The 13,340-nt window shown below is 40.5% G+C and overlaps 1 protein-coding gene across 3 annotated transcripts; it reads left to right on the forward strand.

The window, feature by feature from the left end:
* Positions 1–1,410: 1,410 nt before the first annotated feature.
* On the forward strand, positions 1,411–12,018 carry LOC104330888 (sterile alpha motif domain-containing protein 9-like). 3 transcript variants are annotated; one of them, XM_075419333.1, is made up of 3 exons: positions 1,411–1,513; positions 1,696–1,750; positions 4,712–12,018. In XM_075419333.1, exon 3 carries the CDS (start codon positions 4,713–4,715, stop codon positions 9,468–9,470), a length of 4,758 nt encoding a protein of 1,585 aa, XP_075275448.1. In that variant the 5' UTR covers positions 1,411–1,513; positions 1,696–1,750; position 4,712; the 3' UTR covers positions 9,471–12,018. The 3 variants fall into 3 exon arrangements, with proteins under 3 accessions (XP_075275448.1, XP_009934438.2, XP_075275449.1); XM_009936136.2 differs by lacking the exon at positions 1,696–1,750; XM_075419334.1 differs by lacking the exons at positions 1,411–1,513; positions 1,696–1,750 and adding an exon at positions 3,412–3,709.
* Positions 12,019–13,340: the final 1,322 nt, after the last annotated feature.

A 13,340-nucleotide genomic window follows, 5' to 3' on the forward strand; every position in this document is an offset into this window, starting at 1 on the left:
GCCATTCTAGAAGAGTTGATTTCATGCTGGAGAACCACGTCACCAAACTTCGTGATTAAATGTCTACAAATGGCATCTGAAGGGAAAAAACTGAAGGGAAAGGGATGCTGCTGATGGCCAAATAGGCAAGACGTACCATACCAAAACAGCAGACCTGGTTAACAGAAGTAGCTAACACCCCCCAAAAAAACTCCAACCCAAAACCTTGTTAAAACAATGGACAAAAAACTTAGTCAAAGCACAGAGAGTACAGCAGCTAAAGAGGAGTCTGTCTCACAAGACCGGTAGGACTGAAGCTGACCAGTAGTAATGACAGATGAGAAAACACCGCTAGCCAGCTGTACCAACAATGATCTGGTTAATATGAGGATATATTGTCTCCACAGCCTCCCAGCCAGAAGCGTCGAACACGAAGTAACCTGGAACACCAGGCAAGTCCCCCTAACTGGCAGCAGAGCTGTGACCCTATAAAGTGGGATGAAGCTGGGGAAACTGAACAGCCCCTCTGGGGCAACATCTTAATTTGGGCATTGCTTACAGATGAGAAGTAACCAGCTGCCTCAGCAAGCGCACACAGCTACAGGGAGAAAACCTTAATGATCTCCAGGGAAGCAGACTATGTCTCTACAAACAAAGTCACCTGCCAGAGAAAGCAGTCCCTCTCCTCCAAGCACAAGGGTGCAGCAATGGTTCACAGCCACCATGCTCAGGGCCAGCAGCATCTAAAGCAGAAGCCGCACTTCATGGCACCTGGTGTTCTCTGAGTCCCATGCGCCGAGTTAAAGACAGTGTTGTTATTTCTTACAATTTTTCATACCAGAGTGCTTAAAATAATGTCCGGCCTGCACCACAGCCTGGAAAGGCTGCCTAAGGGAAAACATTTCTGGAGTAAACTATCCGCCAAACTGTATCCAAGCTACACTCCAAATCAAACTAGTTGTTTGCTCCAAAGAGGAAACCAGGAATAAACTAATGTATTTGCAGTGCGGGAAATCAAGCACCCAAGATGAGGAGCAAGTCAGTAAGCCTGATTATTGGAAAGTGCCTGCCTATACTGAAGAATATTAACATTTCTTACAAGCATCTCTTGTATTATTTCCCTTTTTCTCCTTCTTGACAGGAAAGTTCTGCTGGTTTAAGATCATATGTCTAATTAATTGCATTTTACTAGCTGAGTATTGCTCAGACAGTGTTTCCTAATTTCTCAAGTTTCTGGATAGCAGCTCAAGACAGTGCTGTGCAAGTGCTTTAATAAAGGCAAATTCGAACAGAATCCTTGCATTAGTTTCCCAAGAGAGCAATGGTTTCCCAAATCAGAAGTTAGGAAGAGGCAGACCAGAAGCTACCTGGGTTGGTAAAAGAGAAAGCAAAAGGGGATGAGAGCACTAGAACCTCCCAAATGCCCTGCCTCTATTTCCTCCTACTTCTCTGCAACACCCAGCTTCTGACTTACCCAGTCTACAGCATTTAGACACCATGCTGGAAGGGTAAATTAGAAGCATGCAAGGAAAAGGTAAGGAATAATAAATATTCTCTAGCAGGCACTGTCATTTCTTTCCTCTAGAGATGGGTGTTTGCCACTGAGAAAAACTGATCATATGTCTATCAATGCTCTTTCCTTCTTTCTGTTTCTGACCCCAAACTTCTGTTAGAAGTTTATAAACTAATTCTAGTTGTTTTTTTACCATACTTTAGAAAATACATGTATTGAACAACCATAGGAAAAAACCTGCAGAACAAAACGGTTACAGTAAGTACATGCATATTTATTTCTAGACTGGAATATTTTAAGAAGACCTGATGGCTTAATCTGGGTTTTTTGAGACATTCATTTTATAAATAAGATGATCTATAATCTACCAAAATAAACTCTTCCAAATCTGTTAAACATCTGCACATGAAAAGTGGTTGTTGTGAGATTACAGTGAAATGATCCCAAGGAATATGTCCTCAGAGAAAGTATTCTGCAGAAATGGTATGATAGAGTTGTTCCGTGTTGGAAAAGGACATCTTTAAAATATTTTAGTCAGCCAGAATCATTAGCTAGCCTGTAACATGAAACGCAGAAACACTGCATCAAGTCTAGGAAATGAAAGTATCCCATTCTGGAGCTTTATCTCATTAGGGGCATTCCAAACACAAAGCATGGAGTAACTGTTTTAAGGACATAAACATGTTTGCTTTTATGTTAGGAGTAAATTGAACCTTTGTAAGAAAGTATAAGTTTGGTGGGAATTAAAATCACACTTCTACGTTGTTGGACTGAACACTGCCTCTGAGCAGAAGTGCTTTAGTTTCAGTTTCTTTTCTCAGCTTTTAGGTACTCTGGGTGGAGTTACTGGGGAATACGATAACTACTTCAATCACGGAAAAAAAACATTGAGCTTCTTTCCCTCTACACCCTCCATTTTTTACAATATGTGCTTACCATAATGGTATTTTAAAGAACTAGAAACTAGTTTTTCTGTGAGCAAAAGGGACAGTCTGTTAAGTGAAAATGCAGCCGCTGGCTCCCATATCCCACAGCCCCACTTTTTTCTCTGCTCTCACGGTTTTCTTTAGTTAAATCAGGAGGCAGCTTGGCCAAAAGTAGGACAGCTGTTTTTCCACACTAGCTATAAGAATCTTTACTATTGCTTCTTCTTAAAGTTTACAGTTTAGGAAATCAAATAATAGATTGAGGAAAGCATGTCACTAGGGTGGCTGAGAGAACCAAATGTTCTTTCAGAAAACAAAATTTCACTGAAAAAATCTAAGTCATTTTGTCTCAGGAACACTCAGCTACAAATAAGAAAAGGTGCATGGAGGAGACCATTCCCACTACTGCAACAACTGCAGCTGGGTGCAGTTCCATAAAGTAAAAAATTCAGATTAATTAATATAATTCTCCCAAAGGAAGTGGGAAGATAAAGTAAAATTGGACACTATTAAGGGGAATTATTTTATTGTATTGTGTTTCTTTCTTTAAAGTTTTTGAAAAAAGTCCACATTTAGCAAGACCAAGTGGACTGTAAGATGCTCTTCTTCCTGTCACTTAATCTCCACAAATTCTGCCCAACTACTTGCTGTTGTTTAATTTGAGAAACCTTAGTGAATGCAGAAGGTACTGAAAAGGTGATATGGAAAAAGTTGTCCTTTCATTTGCAATAGCAACAGCTAAGTAATCACAGCAGTATCTTTCCACTCCAATGTCTCCTTGCAGTGTTATTCAAGCAAATTCTGTACGTAACCACATCTAAGGGTAAAAATAGGTTGGATTTCCATATGCAGTTGATTCTTCTTCTCCACCAACTTAATGCAAGCCATTTATGACATGTACACAACATGATGGGTGAACAATTGGCTGAAGGGTTGGACAGAAAGCATTGTAGTAAATGGAGTAACAGCTGGCTGGTGGCCAGTCACTAGTGGTGTTCTCCAGGGCTCAATTTTAGGTCCAGTTCTGCTCAATGTTTTTATCAATGACCTGGACACAGCCATTGAGTGCACACTAAGCAAGTTTGCTGGTGATACTAAATTAAGAGGAGCCGTTGATTGAGAGATCTTGATAGATTAGCGTGCTGGGCAGTCACCAACCGTATGAAATTTAATCAGGACAAATGCTGGATTCTGCACCTGGGACAGTGTAATCCTGGATGTACGTGTAGATTGGAGGACCAGAGGCTGGAGTGCAGCCCTGCAGAATGGGATCTGGGGGTTTTCATTAATGGTAAGCACGGTAAGAGTCAACAATGTGTGCTGCTGGCCCAAAGGGCCAACCATATCCTGGGGTGTATTAGGCACAGTGTAGTGAACTGGTCAAAAGAGGTGATTGTCCCACTATACTCAGCATTGGTGTGGCCTCACCTCGAGTACTGTGTGCAGTTTTGGGCTCCACAATATAAGGATATAAAAATATTAGAATGTGTTCAAAGGAGGGAAACAAAGATGGTGAAAGGGCTAGAGGGCATGACTTACAAGGAGAGGCTGAGGATACCAGGTTTGTTCAGCTTAGAAAAGAGGAGACAAACGTGACCTCATCGCTGTCTACAAATTCCTCATGAGAAGGAGCAGAGAGGGAGGTGCTGGTCTCTTCTGTCTGGTGTCCAGTGATGGGACATGAGGGGATGGCTTAAAGCTGCATCAGGGGAAATTCACACTAGATATACACAAAAGTTCTTAACTGAGAGGGTGGTCAAGCACTGGAACAAGCTACCCAGGGAAGCGGACATGGCCCCAAGCCTGTTGGTTTTCGAGAAGTGTTTTGGACAGTGCTCTTAGATATATAGTTCAACTTTTAGGTTGTCCTGTGTGGAATCAGGAGTCAGATTCGATCATCCTTGTGGATCCCTTCCACCTCAGGCTATTCTATGATTCTATGATTTTATGATTTTTTTTATTATTATTGGGTGGCCCATACAACCACAAATAGGTGCCCAAATGACCACAAATAGGTATCAGTCACAATGTTTGTGTACTGTCAGCTACAGAAGTTGTTTGGAAACAGGATTCAAATAAAATAATTATGTAATAAATCTGTCTCTTATAAGTAGATAATGCCTTATATATGATCTTACTTCACATTCCCATGATGTCCGCTAATTGAACTGTTGTATTCCACGTGGCAGATTACACTAATGAAGAATGGTTAATAGCAAGGAAATACATGTTATGCAGATAATAAGCTATTATGAATCACTTGTTTAGTAATTTTGTGATTTTTTCCTTAAAGAATGGAAAATGCAAACACTGGAAAAAATGAGAAATCACATTCATATCAACATATTGAAAAGTGGACAAAAGAGGAAGTCAAACAATGGGCAAATGAAGTTGTTAAGATTGACCAGAAATATGCAGAAATCCTGTTTGACCAAGATGTGACTGGTTTTACTTTGAAACTGATGACTAAAGCAGATATTGTGGAAATGGGCATACCTCATGGGCCTGCTCTTCAAATAATGCATTTCCTGAAAGAGCATGACATTCTAGCTAAAGGTTCAAACCAGGCTGTGGAACAAGAAGGCACTGAACAGAGTATTGGTGGAGAAGAAGACGGAGAAACTGCAAAGAAAGATGGGCCATTTAATTCCAGTATACTGCAGGATGCTAAGGCAGAGCCCACAGAAGACAAAAAAGCAATGAATTCAGCTGACAAACAGAATGTATCAGAGAAGCCACTGTCAAGCAGCCAACACCCAGCTGGAAATATGTGTATGCCGCATGCTTTTGATAATTTCAGGGATGGTACTCGATACATACAGTATAATATTCTTAATGTCCCAGAAACAGGGCCGCTTAATCTCATTGATCCAGTACATGAATTCAAATTATTTACCAACAGAGAGAAGGCACTAGAAGAGGATATCATGATGAAATTTAGCAATGAAGTCTTTAGATTTGCTGCAGCCTGCATGAACTGCCGCACAAATGGCACTATTCATTTTGGAGTACGTGATAATCCACACGGAGAAATCGAAGGAATAAAAATTACCAAGAAAGAAGCATACATTGACCATTTTAATAAATCCATCAGAAACTACTTTAGTGAGCCATACACCAGCATTGCAAAAGCTTGCATTAGAGAACCTAGATTTGTGGAAGTATTATTGCAAAATGGACATCCTTCACAGATGTTCGTCATTGAAATAGATGTGGTTCCCAAACACTGCATCTGTGATACTAAATATTTCTGTACCAACACGTACGAATATAAGAGTAAGAGTTGGAAAAAAGCTGTCTTCGTCCGGGATGGAGCTAGTTCCAAAAATATTCACAATACAAAAGACTTTGAAACTTTTAAAGGTAACATGACATCTTTAGCAACTTTTCGTAAAAGACAAGAGGAAGATTATAACTTAAAGCCAAAGAAGTCAATGAATGAAGGACTAAAGCTAGTTAGTCTGCTCACAGGTAACAGGGACTCACTAGATAGCTCTTATTACGACTACTACATTTTGGTAACAAACAAGTGCCACCCAAGTCAAACTTCACACTTAGACTTTTTACAGGAAATAAAATGGTTTGCTGTGCTTGACTTTGATTTTGAATCAGAAATGAATGGTGTGTTCAAGACATACAAAAGAAATCGAAATGCCAGACTTCACTTTCCAGATTATTATGAAAACAAGGTGGGTTCTGTTTATGAACATGCTGAAAGGCTGAAACTGCATCAGGAGACCAACTGGATTTTCTGCAATGGTGGATCAGACCTCAAAGGCAATCATGAACTACCATTAGATCCTAATTCATGGCTACAGTACAGAGCCACTGGTGTCAGAAAAATGATTTCATTTCTTTCACACAAAGATGTAAAGCAGAGCGGAAAGTTTTTAATAGTGTTTCTTTTGCTTTCCACAGTGGAAGATTCAGTAGATCCCTTTACTGAGACTTTTATTACATTTTACCAAGAATTAAACGGACTAGAGCACATGGTCTGCATTTGCATTGGTGCAGGTATGTACCAGCGATGGAAAGATATTCTGTGTGCTAGAGGAATTAGTGAGGAAGTACTTTCAAATAAATGTGTTTCTCACTTAAGCCTGGAAATGGTAAATGGTACCATCTTAAAATTCACATCAGTGACACAGTCTTCTGAAAGACTTCTGCCCTCTGTTGGTCATTCTACCGTTCTTCTAAAGAAGCAAGAAGACTCCATGGCAGCATTGGAAATACTTTGTGAAAATGAATGCAAAGACACAGCAATAGAGAAGGATGCAGATAAATTTAAAAATTTCCTGAAAGAGCGGGAAGCAGATTTTTATCGAGGTGGTAAAGTATCGTGGTGGAATTTCTATTTTTCATCTGAAAATTATACTTCAGATTTTATCAGAAGGGACAGTTATGAAAAGCTTGAACAACTAATAGTGTCTTCATCTAATAGTGCTGATCAATCACCGGTAAAAATTATCAACCTTTACCACCACCCAGGCTGTGGTGGGACAACATTAGCTATGCATATCCTTTGGGATCTCCGGAAGCGATTCAGATGTGCTGTTCTGAAAAACAATCCAAGTGATTTTGGAACACAGCTGACTGCTTTACTCACCTGTGGAGCAAACAACGACACGGATTATTTGCCAGTGTTACTTCTTGTGGATGATTTTGAAGAGCAAGAAAATGTCTATTTTCTGCAGAAAGAAATTCAGGCAGCTATAACAGAAAAATGCATTCGGTATGTAACTCCTTTAGTGATCATTCTAAACTGCATGAGATCTCAGAATCCTGATGAAATTTCGACAATCAATTCCTTGAACAGTATTTCTTTAAAGCATATGCTTTCTGTAAAAGAGCAAAGGGCTTTTGAACAGAAACTAAAATATATTGAAGAGGTGCATTCAGATGTTGACAATTTCTATTCGTTCATGATTATGAAGAAAAACTTTGATCCACAGTACATAGAAAAAGTGGTAAAACATACCTTGCATAACTTGACTATTACCTCTAAACCAGCACAACTTGTTTGCTATCTAACATTGTTAAACTCATATGTAAAAACATCTATAGTTTCAATATCACTATGTGAAGAATTCTTAGGAATTAATTCTCAAGAGATCGGCTGCAGTAAAGATAAATTAATAGAAAAGATGGGAATTTGTTCGAATATTCTAATATATGATAAGGTACATGAATACCCAAGACACAAAGGTCTTCGTATCATTCACACACTGATAGCATCTCACTGCCTAACAGAACTGAAACTAACCTATGACTTGCCTAAAAGTGAAATCACATTGCAGTTATTGAAAGAAGATTTATTTTATAAGACTTCGTTAAAGCAAGACAAACTTACTCGTGATATACAAACCCTGCTGATCACTAGACAGCGCAAGGAACATGGCGATGAGGCAGACACATTGTTTTCTCCCCTAATTGAAGCCATTCATAAGGAAGAGAAGCGTGGTAACGTGGAATATGTGTTAAAACAAGCATCTGCTAGATTTGAACAAAATGGTTACATTTGCCAAGCCTTAGCAAGATACTTCTATATTAAAGAAAGGAATTTTGACTCTGCATTGTACTGGGCCAAAGCAGCCAAAGAAAGAACACAACGCAATTCGTACATATCAGATACACTAGGTCAAGTCTTTAAAAGTAAGCTAAGATACCAGGTAGAGTGCAAAGCAGAGAGTGCAGTCCTGACAGCTGAGAAACTGAAATACTTGCTAGAGCTTGCTGAGAATGCTTCACAGGCTTTCAGAGAATCTCAGTGCCAAGCAGACAGTGAACAATATTTGCAGCATCAAAAGCTTAAAAGAAAGATTCAAACGTACAATACTGCTGGTTATCAGGGAGAGATAGAAACTGGTCTTTATGTTATTGATGTCCTTTGGCATGTTCCTTTTTTCAGCAAAAAAGACCCTTGGTGTAGAAAAAATATGACAAAGTATCTATCAGGAAATAGTGTTTTGAATGTAGATAACCCCAACAGAGAGAGTGAAATGTTGAAGGTTCTTCAACAACATTCCAGCTTTTTATGTAATTTGCGACTCAGGTTGAAAAGGGCATTTGACTTTTTTGAAGACTACTTTGTGTTTTTCAAAACACAGACCAATGAAAAAGAAATTGTAGAAGCAAAATTGTATGAGAAGGTTCAAGAACATTTTACCAAATACACAGAAATATTTTGTGATTTCAGTTTTGAGCAGCTGAAAAATAAACATGTCTCAAAGTTGCCCATGTCTCAGTATATAGAAGTATACAGGGACACTGTGGAGGCTTCCAAAGCAGGCTCATTTTCTGGCATTTTGGAATACCTCCACAGAAATCACAGAAATGCTGGCAGAGAAATAGAAGACATAGTAGAAGCATATGCATTTTTGTGTGAGGAGAATGCACATGCAACTCTGAAAGACAAACAGAATTTCATTTTGGCAAATGTTGTTCTGAACTGCATTATACCTAAATCCACGAAATTATATCCCTCTAAGGAGCTTAGAAGTCTGCTTGTAAGCATTCTACAGGAAGTGGGACCAACTTCACAGTGTGTAGAGCCTTTCTTCCTAGCCTCCTTGTTGTTCTGGCCCCAAAACAGAAAACAACTAAACGAAGATTCCAGGAAAATGGAAATTTATGTTATACGCTTAAGTGAGTCTTTCAAAGAGCTCTACAGGACCCTGCATCGTTCCAGGCAGCCTCTGGCTCTCTTCTTTCTGGCAAAAGGCAGTGGTCTGAACAGATTTATTCACAAAGGAAAAATAGATCAGCTTTTTAGTTCACTTTCAGAACAGGAACTGAATTCCTTCTGGCAGAATGGAAATATCTGGAAGGAACAGGCTGTTCAAGATCTTTTGCTTCCTTTGGATGGAAGAGCTGAGGGTAAGGTTATCTACGTAGACTATGGCAGCAGTGAAACCTTTAGGATACCAGTGCAGCCTGTTCCCTCATGCGTGTTGAAAAATGGGCAAAACATACAAAGAGTGTCTTTTTACCTTGGGTTTTCCATTGCTGGTCTCCTGGCATACAACACACAAAGTCTTTCATCAAAACAATAGGTATTGCAGTTTCTCAGCTACCAGGCTTTTTCAGGCAAAATTGTCCTTTAACTTCTTTTTGGTTTGTTGGGGCTTTTTTTGACCAACAATTGTAAATGACCACCACAGGCTATCCGTTATATTTCCTTCTTCGCTATGTTAGTCTTTCAGTCTGATGCAGAATTGTCTTTCTACTGTCATAACAGCTGTTTGGACAGTCAGTCAAACTGAAATGTTGGTGCAGTTAGTCCTGTAGATTGGTCACTACTACTCAAAATTCATTGGTTGATAACAACATGAGAAATCATTAAAAATAAAAAAAAGAGATAATTCTAAAAAATAATATTTTAAAAATGTTATCTTTAAATACTATCACTTTTAAGAACCCTACTATCTTGCTAGCTTTTTTGCCATTGCTTATAATGAAGGAGGTATCACCCTGATTTTCATACTCTCGTATAAGTAACGCAAGAACAAGGAATCTGTGTTAGAAAACATGTATCATGTAACATTTCCCGATACTCCATTGCTCCATTGTATCTGGTGTCGTCTTGGCACAAGGGTAATATAAAAGGCTATTTAGTCGCAAAGCAGTATTTTTCCTCTGTTGTTATTGTACATGCTTGAATAATGTAATGCATTTGTATACAGGCCTGCACTAATAGCCAAGCTGTACATATTGTGGGAGGACAGAAGCACTGCTCTTTTACCTTCTCAGGGCATTTCTAAATATGTGATTATTAAAGATACGACTTCTTTCTGCTGTACTGTAAAAGCACAAACCCGCTGGCATTTGATATCCATATTAAATAGATTTTATTCTTTTGTGTTGGGTCTCCTTCTGTTTTATATTTAATTGATCCAGTTTGGTCATTCCTTTCCTTATTCATAAGGAAAAGAATTCCATTCCATTAGTTCCTTCAGTGACAGATTTTTTATCAACATTGATCCTCACAAAAATAGGCAATTTAAATGCTTAAAGTGGTCATTGATTGCATTGCCTTTGCCATGTCTATAAAACTGCCTTCTATTTTTAGACACGATGAACGTTCCAAAAAAGGAAAAGATATTGGTGCAAAGCACCAGAAACTAGAAGTTACTGCTGTCTGGGGTGTGCAAGGTGTTTCACTTTGCACTTTGTGCATACAATTCACGAAAACCAGAGGAGGTCAATGCAAGCAACTGGCTGAAAGAGGTCTGCAGAACCCCACAAATCCTCTTTGCTCTTTGTGTCAGGCAAGGAGGCAGGCAAAAATAAGTTACATCTCAACAGATTAGTAAAAACAAATTGACAAAAAGAAAAACAATAAAGCAGCGGACCATTCTGCTCTAGTGCAGCTCTTCTTTTAGTTCGAAATATGGATAAGGAGCTTTATTATATAATCCAGATCGCTTTTTAACTCTAGCCAAAATATATTTCTCTTGGCAAGAATGCACACTTCATTTTAACCTGTATCCACTTTGTTTCTAACCCTACACTTTCATTTCAGACAGGGTGCTATAGGATCAATTTTCATGATAATTCATTATTTGTTCTTGTTAGTCCTCAGGATATCGCTGTACAATTTATCAGTGACTAAAGGATTTACCCTTCCAAACAAAGATTTGCAGCAAATAATTTGCCATATCTTCACGGCAACTGAAGATGTCAGTCTTCATCTCAGTCAGTCACATCTCCTGAGAACTGCAAGCATTCTCATCGGCCCAAACTCAGCTGAGCTCTATCGGGTGGCACCCCGGGCGCACTCGGCAGGGTGCAGTGGCCAGCGGCTGTGGGGTGCCCCATGGCGGGAGGCTGTGAACTGCCCTGGGCTGGTCGCAGCCGGTTCCAGCAGGCTCCAGCACCAGTGTGAGCACCCCATCACCTGCCAAACCTCCGCCATTCATAATCAGACACGTTTAAGGAAGAGCAGCAGCTGTAATGGGCAGGAGAAATGGTGGAGGAGATGTTGTGGGAGACATGTGGAAGGGGATGTTGTTGGGGTATGGTCAGAGACACGCTTCTGGAAAGGGGCGATGCACATCAGGGCTGGAACACCCCTGAGGGACTGCGGCCCATGGGTGACCCACCCCCAGGGCAGAGGAAACAAGAAATAAGGAGCAGTGGAGAAGCAGAAGAAAAGAACCAGAAGCAAGGAAGCAGCAAAAATAAACCACTACGTGCAGACACCGACCTCCTCCGCTGCAGGCCAGTTGCCTTGGCAGGGGGATTGGGACAAGCTGAGCAAAGGTGAAAACAAGGGGAGTTGTGGCTAGGAAGGGGGAAGAAGAAGCGTTGAACTGAAGTTGAAAAGGGAAGAAGGGATTTGCCTAAGTGTTTGCTTAGTTGTTTGTCTTTTTGGTTTCTCAGAACCCCAATCAGTAATTAAACGCTACATGAATTGGCAATAAATTAAGTGAAATTCCCCAAGTTGAGACTGTTTTGCCTGTAACGTGTGTACATAACCCTTGGGATCTGGCACAGTGTATTACATGCTAGACACCACACTATATGCCTGTGTGAGTTTACAGAAATACAGATTTTATTATTTGTATGTATCAGGCTGTTTGTTATAAATTTGTGTTCTTATCAGCAGTAGCTCATTAATAAATACAGTTATTTGACATCTTTAATTGCACAGTATGGAACTGTATTTGATGATACCTATCACACACAAAGGCTGACAGAATTGCCTATTTTCCATTACTTTGTAAGACCACTTTGTTCATGGCTCATAACTTTGTTAATCTTTGTATTTTGAAAACGAAGCCAAATATCTGCCTCAGACATATTTTGTGTTAATTAAAGCCAAAGGGCTCAGTAGCTTCCAAGTGTGAGGTTAAGAAAAAAATATGTTTTATTGCCTGTGTTAAACAACTGTACCAGCTTTTTCCAGCATGCTCAGGAACTCGTTGGAGTTTGTGTTTAAAAAAGGGTTTACTCTGGTAGGAGAAAAAAGATAGACGGGAGGGGACATTTGTCTGCACAAGCCTAATTTTATCAAGTTGCAAGGCCTGAAAAGGCTGCCAATTATACATGGGCATATGCAAGCTTGGGTTTTAACAGCAGAGCCTATACACAGAGGACAGCCCCAGAAGTTGCAGGTCTGGGCCGTGATGACCCAAGTCAAAGTTAAGAGCTCATCCCTGCACTGCCAGTGCTAGAAGCCTGGAGGAGACAACCTGATACAAACTGGTCATGCAGGAGCCAAAGGCAGGTCCACAGGAAGGAGGAGAGGCAGGGAGGCCCAGGAAGCCGTTTGACTTCCACAAACCATTGCGATGCTGTCTCAGCAGATCCCGCCGGTGTGCTGATGGAACAGCCCAGGTCCCGGCTGCGCCCAAGCAGCCTTTGTGGACTGTGAGCTCCTGTGTAGGAACAGCAGCTGAGGAATCCTCTCCTGGAAGAGTGCAAGGCCTGCAAAAATCAGTTTAGAGGATGGAAATTAAGAGTACTGAAGATCCTTTTTTGTCTAAAATCAGAGCTAGAGGGCTTCACAACCAGTGACAGAAAGGAAAATTTCCACTAAGGAGATCTTAGGGGAAACAGACTAGAGCATGGCTGCTAAGGTTGAGGATGAGAACAGTGGCAGGGTCTAGACTAGGTAAGAGGGAACAAGAACAGAGAAACAGATATCAGAAGGTGATCAGACAAGAGGCAGATATGGAGATCCATGATGCTCAAGGGAAAGAAGCTCAATGGAATGAAAAAGCACACAAGAGGAGGGAAGGGAAGGGAAGGGAAGGGAAGGGAAGGGAAGGGAAGGGAAGGGAAGGGAAGGGAAGGGAAGGGAAGGGAAGGGAAGGGAAGGGAAGGGAAGGGAAGGGAAGGGAAGGGAAGGGAAGGGAAGGGAAGGGAAGGGAAGGGAAGGGAAGGGAAGGGAAGGGAAGGGAAGGGAAGGGAAGGGAAGG

The sequence above is a fragment of the Opisthocomus hoazin genome, chromosome 4 (assembly GCF_030867145.1).
Source record: "Opisthocomus hoazin isolate bOpiHoa1 chromosome 4, bOpiHoa1.hap1, whole genome shotgun sequence".
In the NCBI taxonomy this organism is placed as follows: Eukaryota; Metazoa; Chordata; class Aves; order Opisthocomiformes; family Opisthocomidae; genus Opisthocomus; species Opisthocomus hoazin.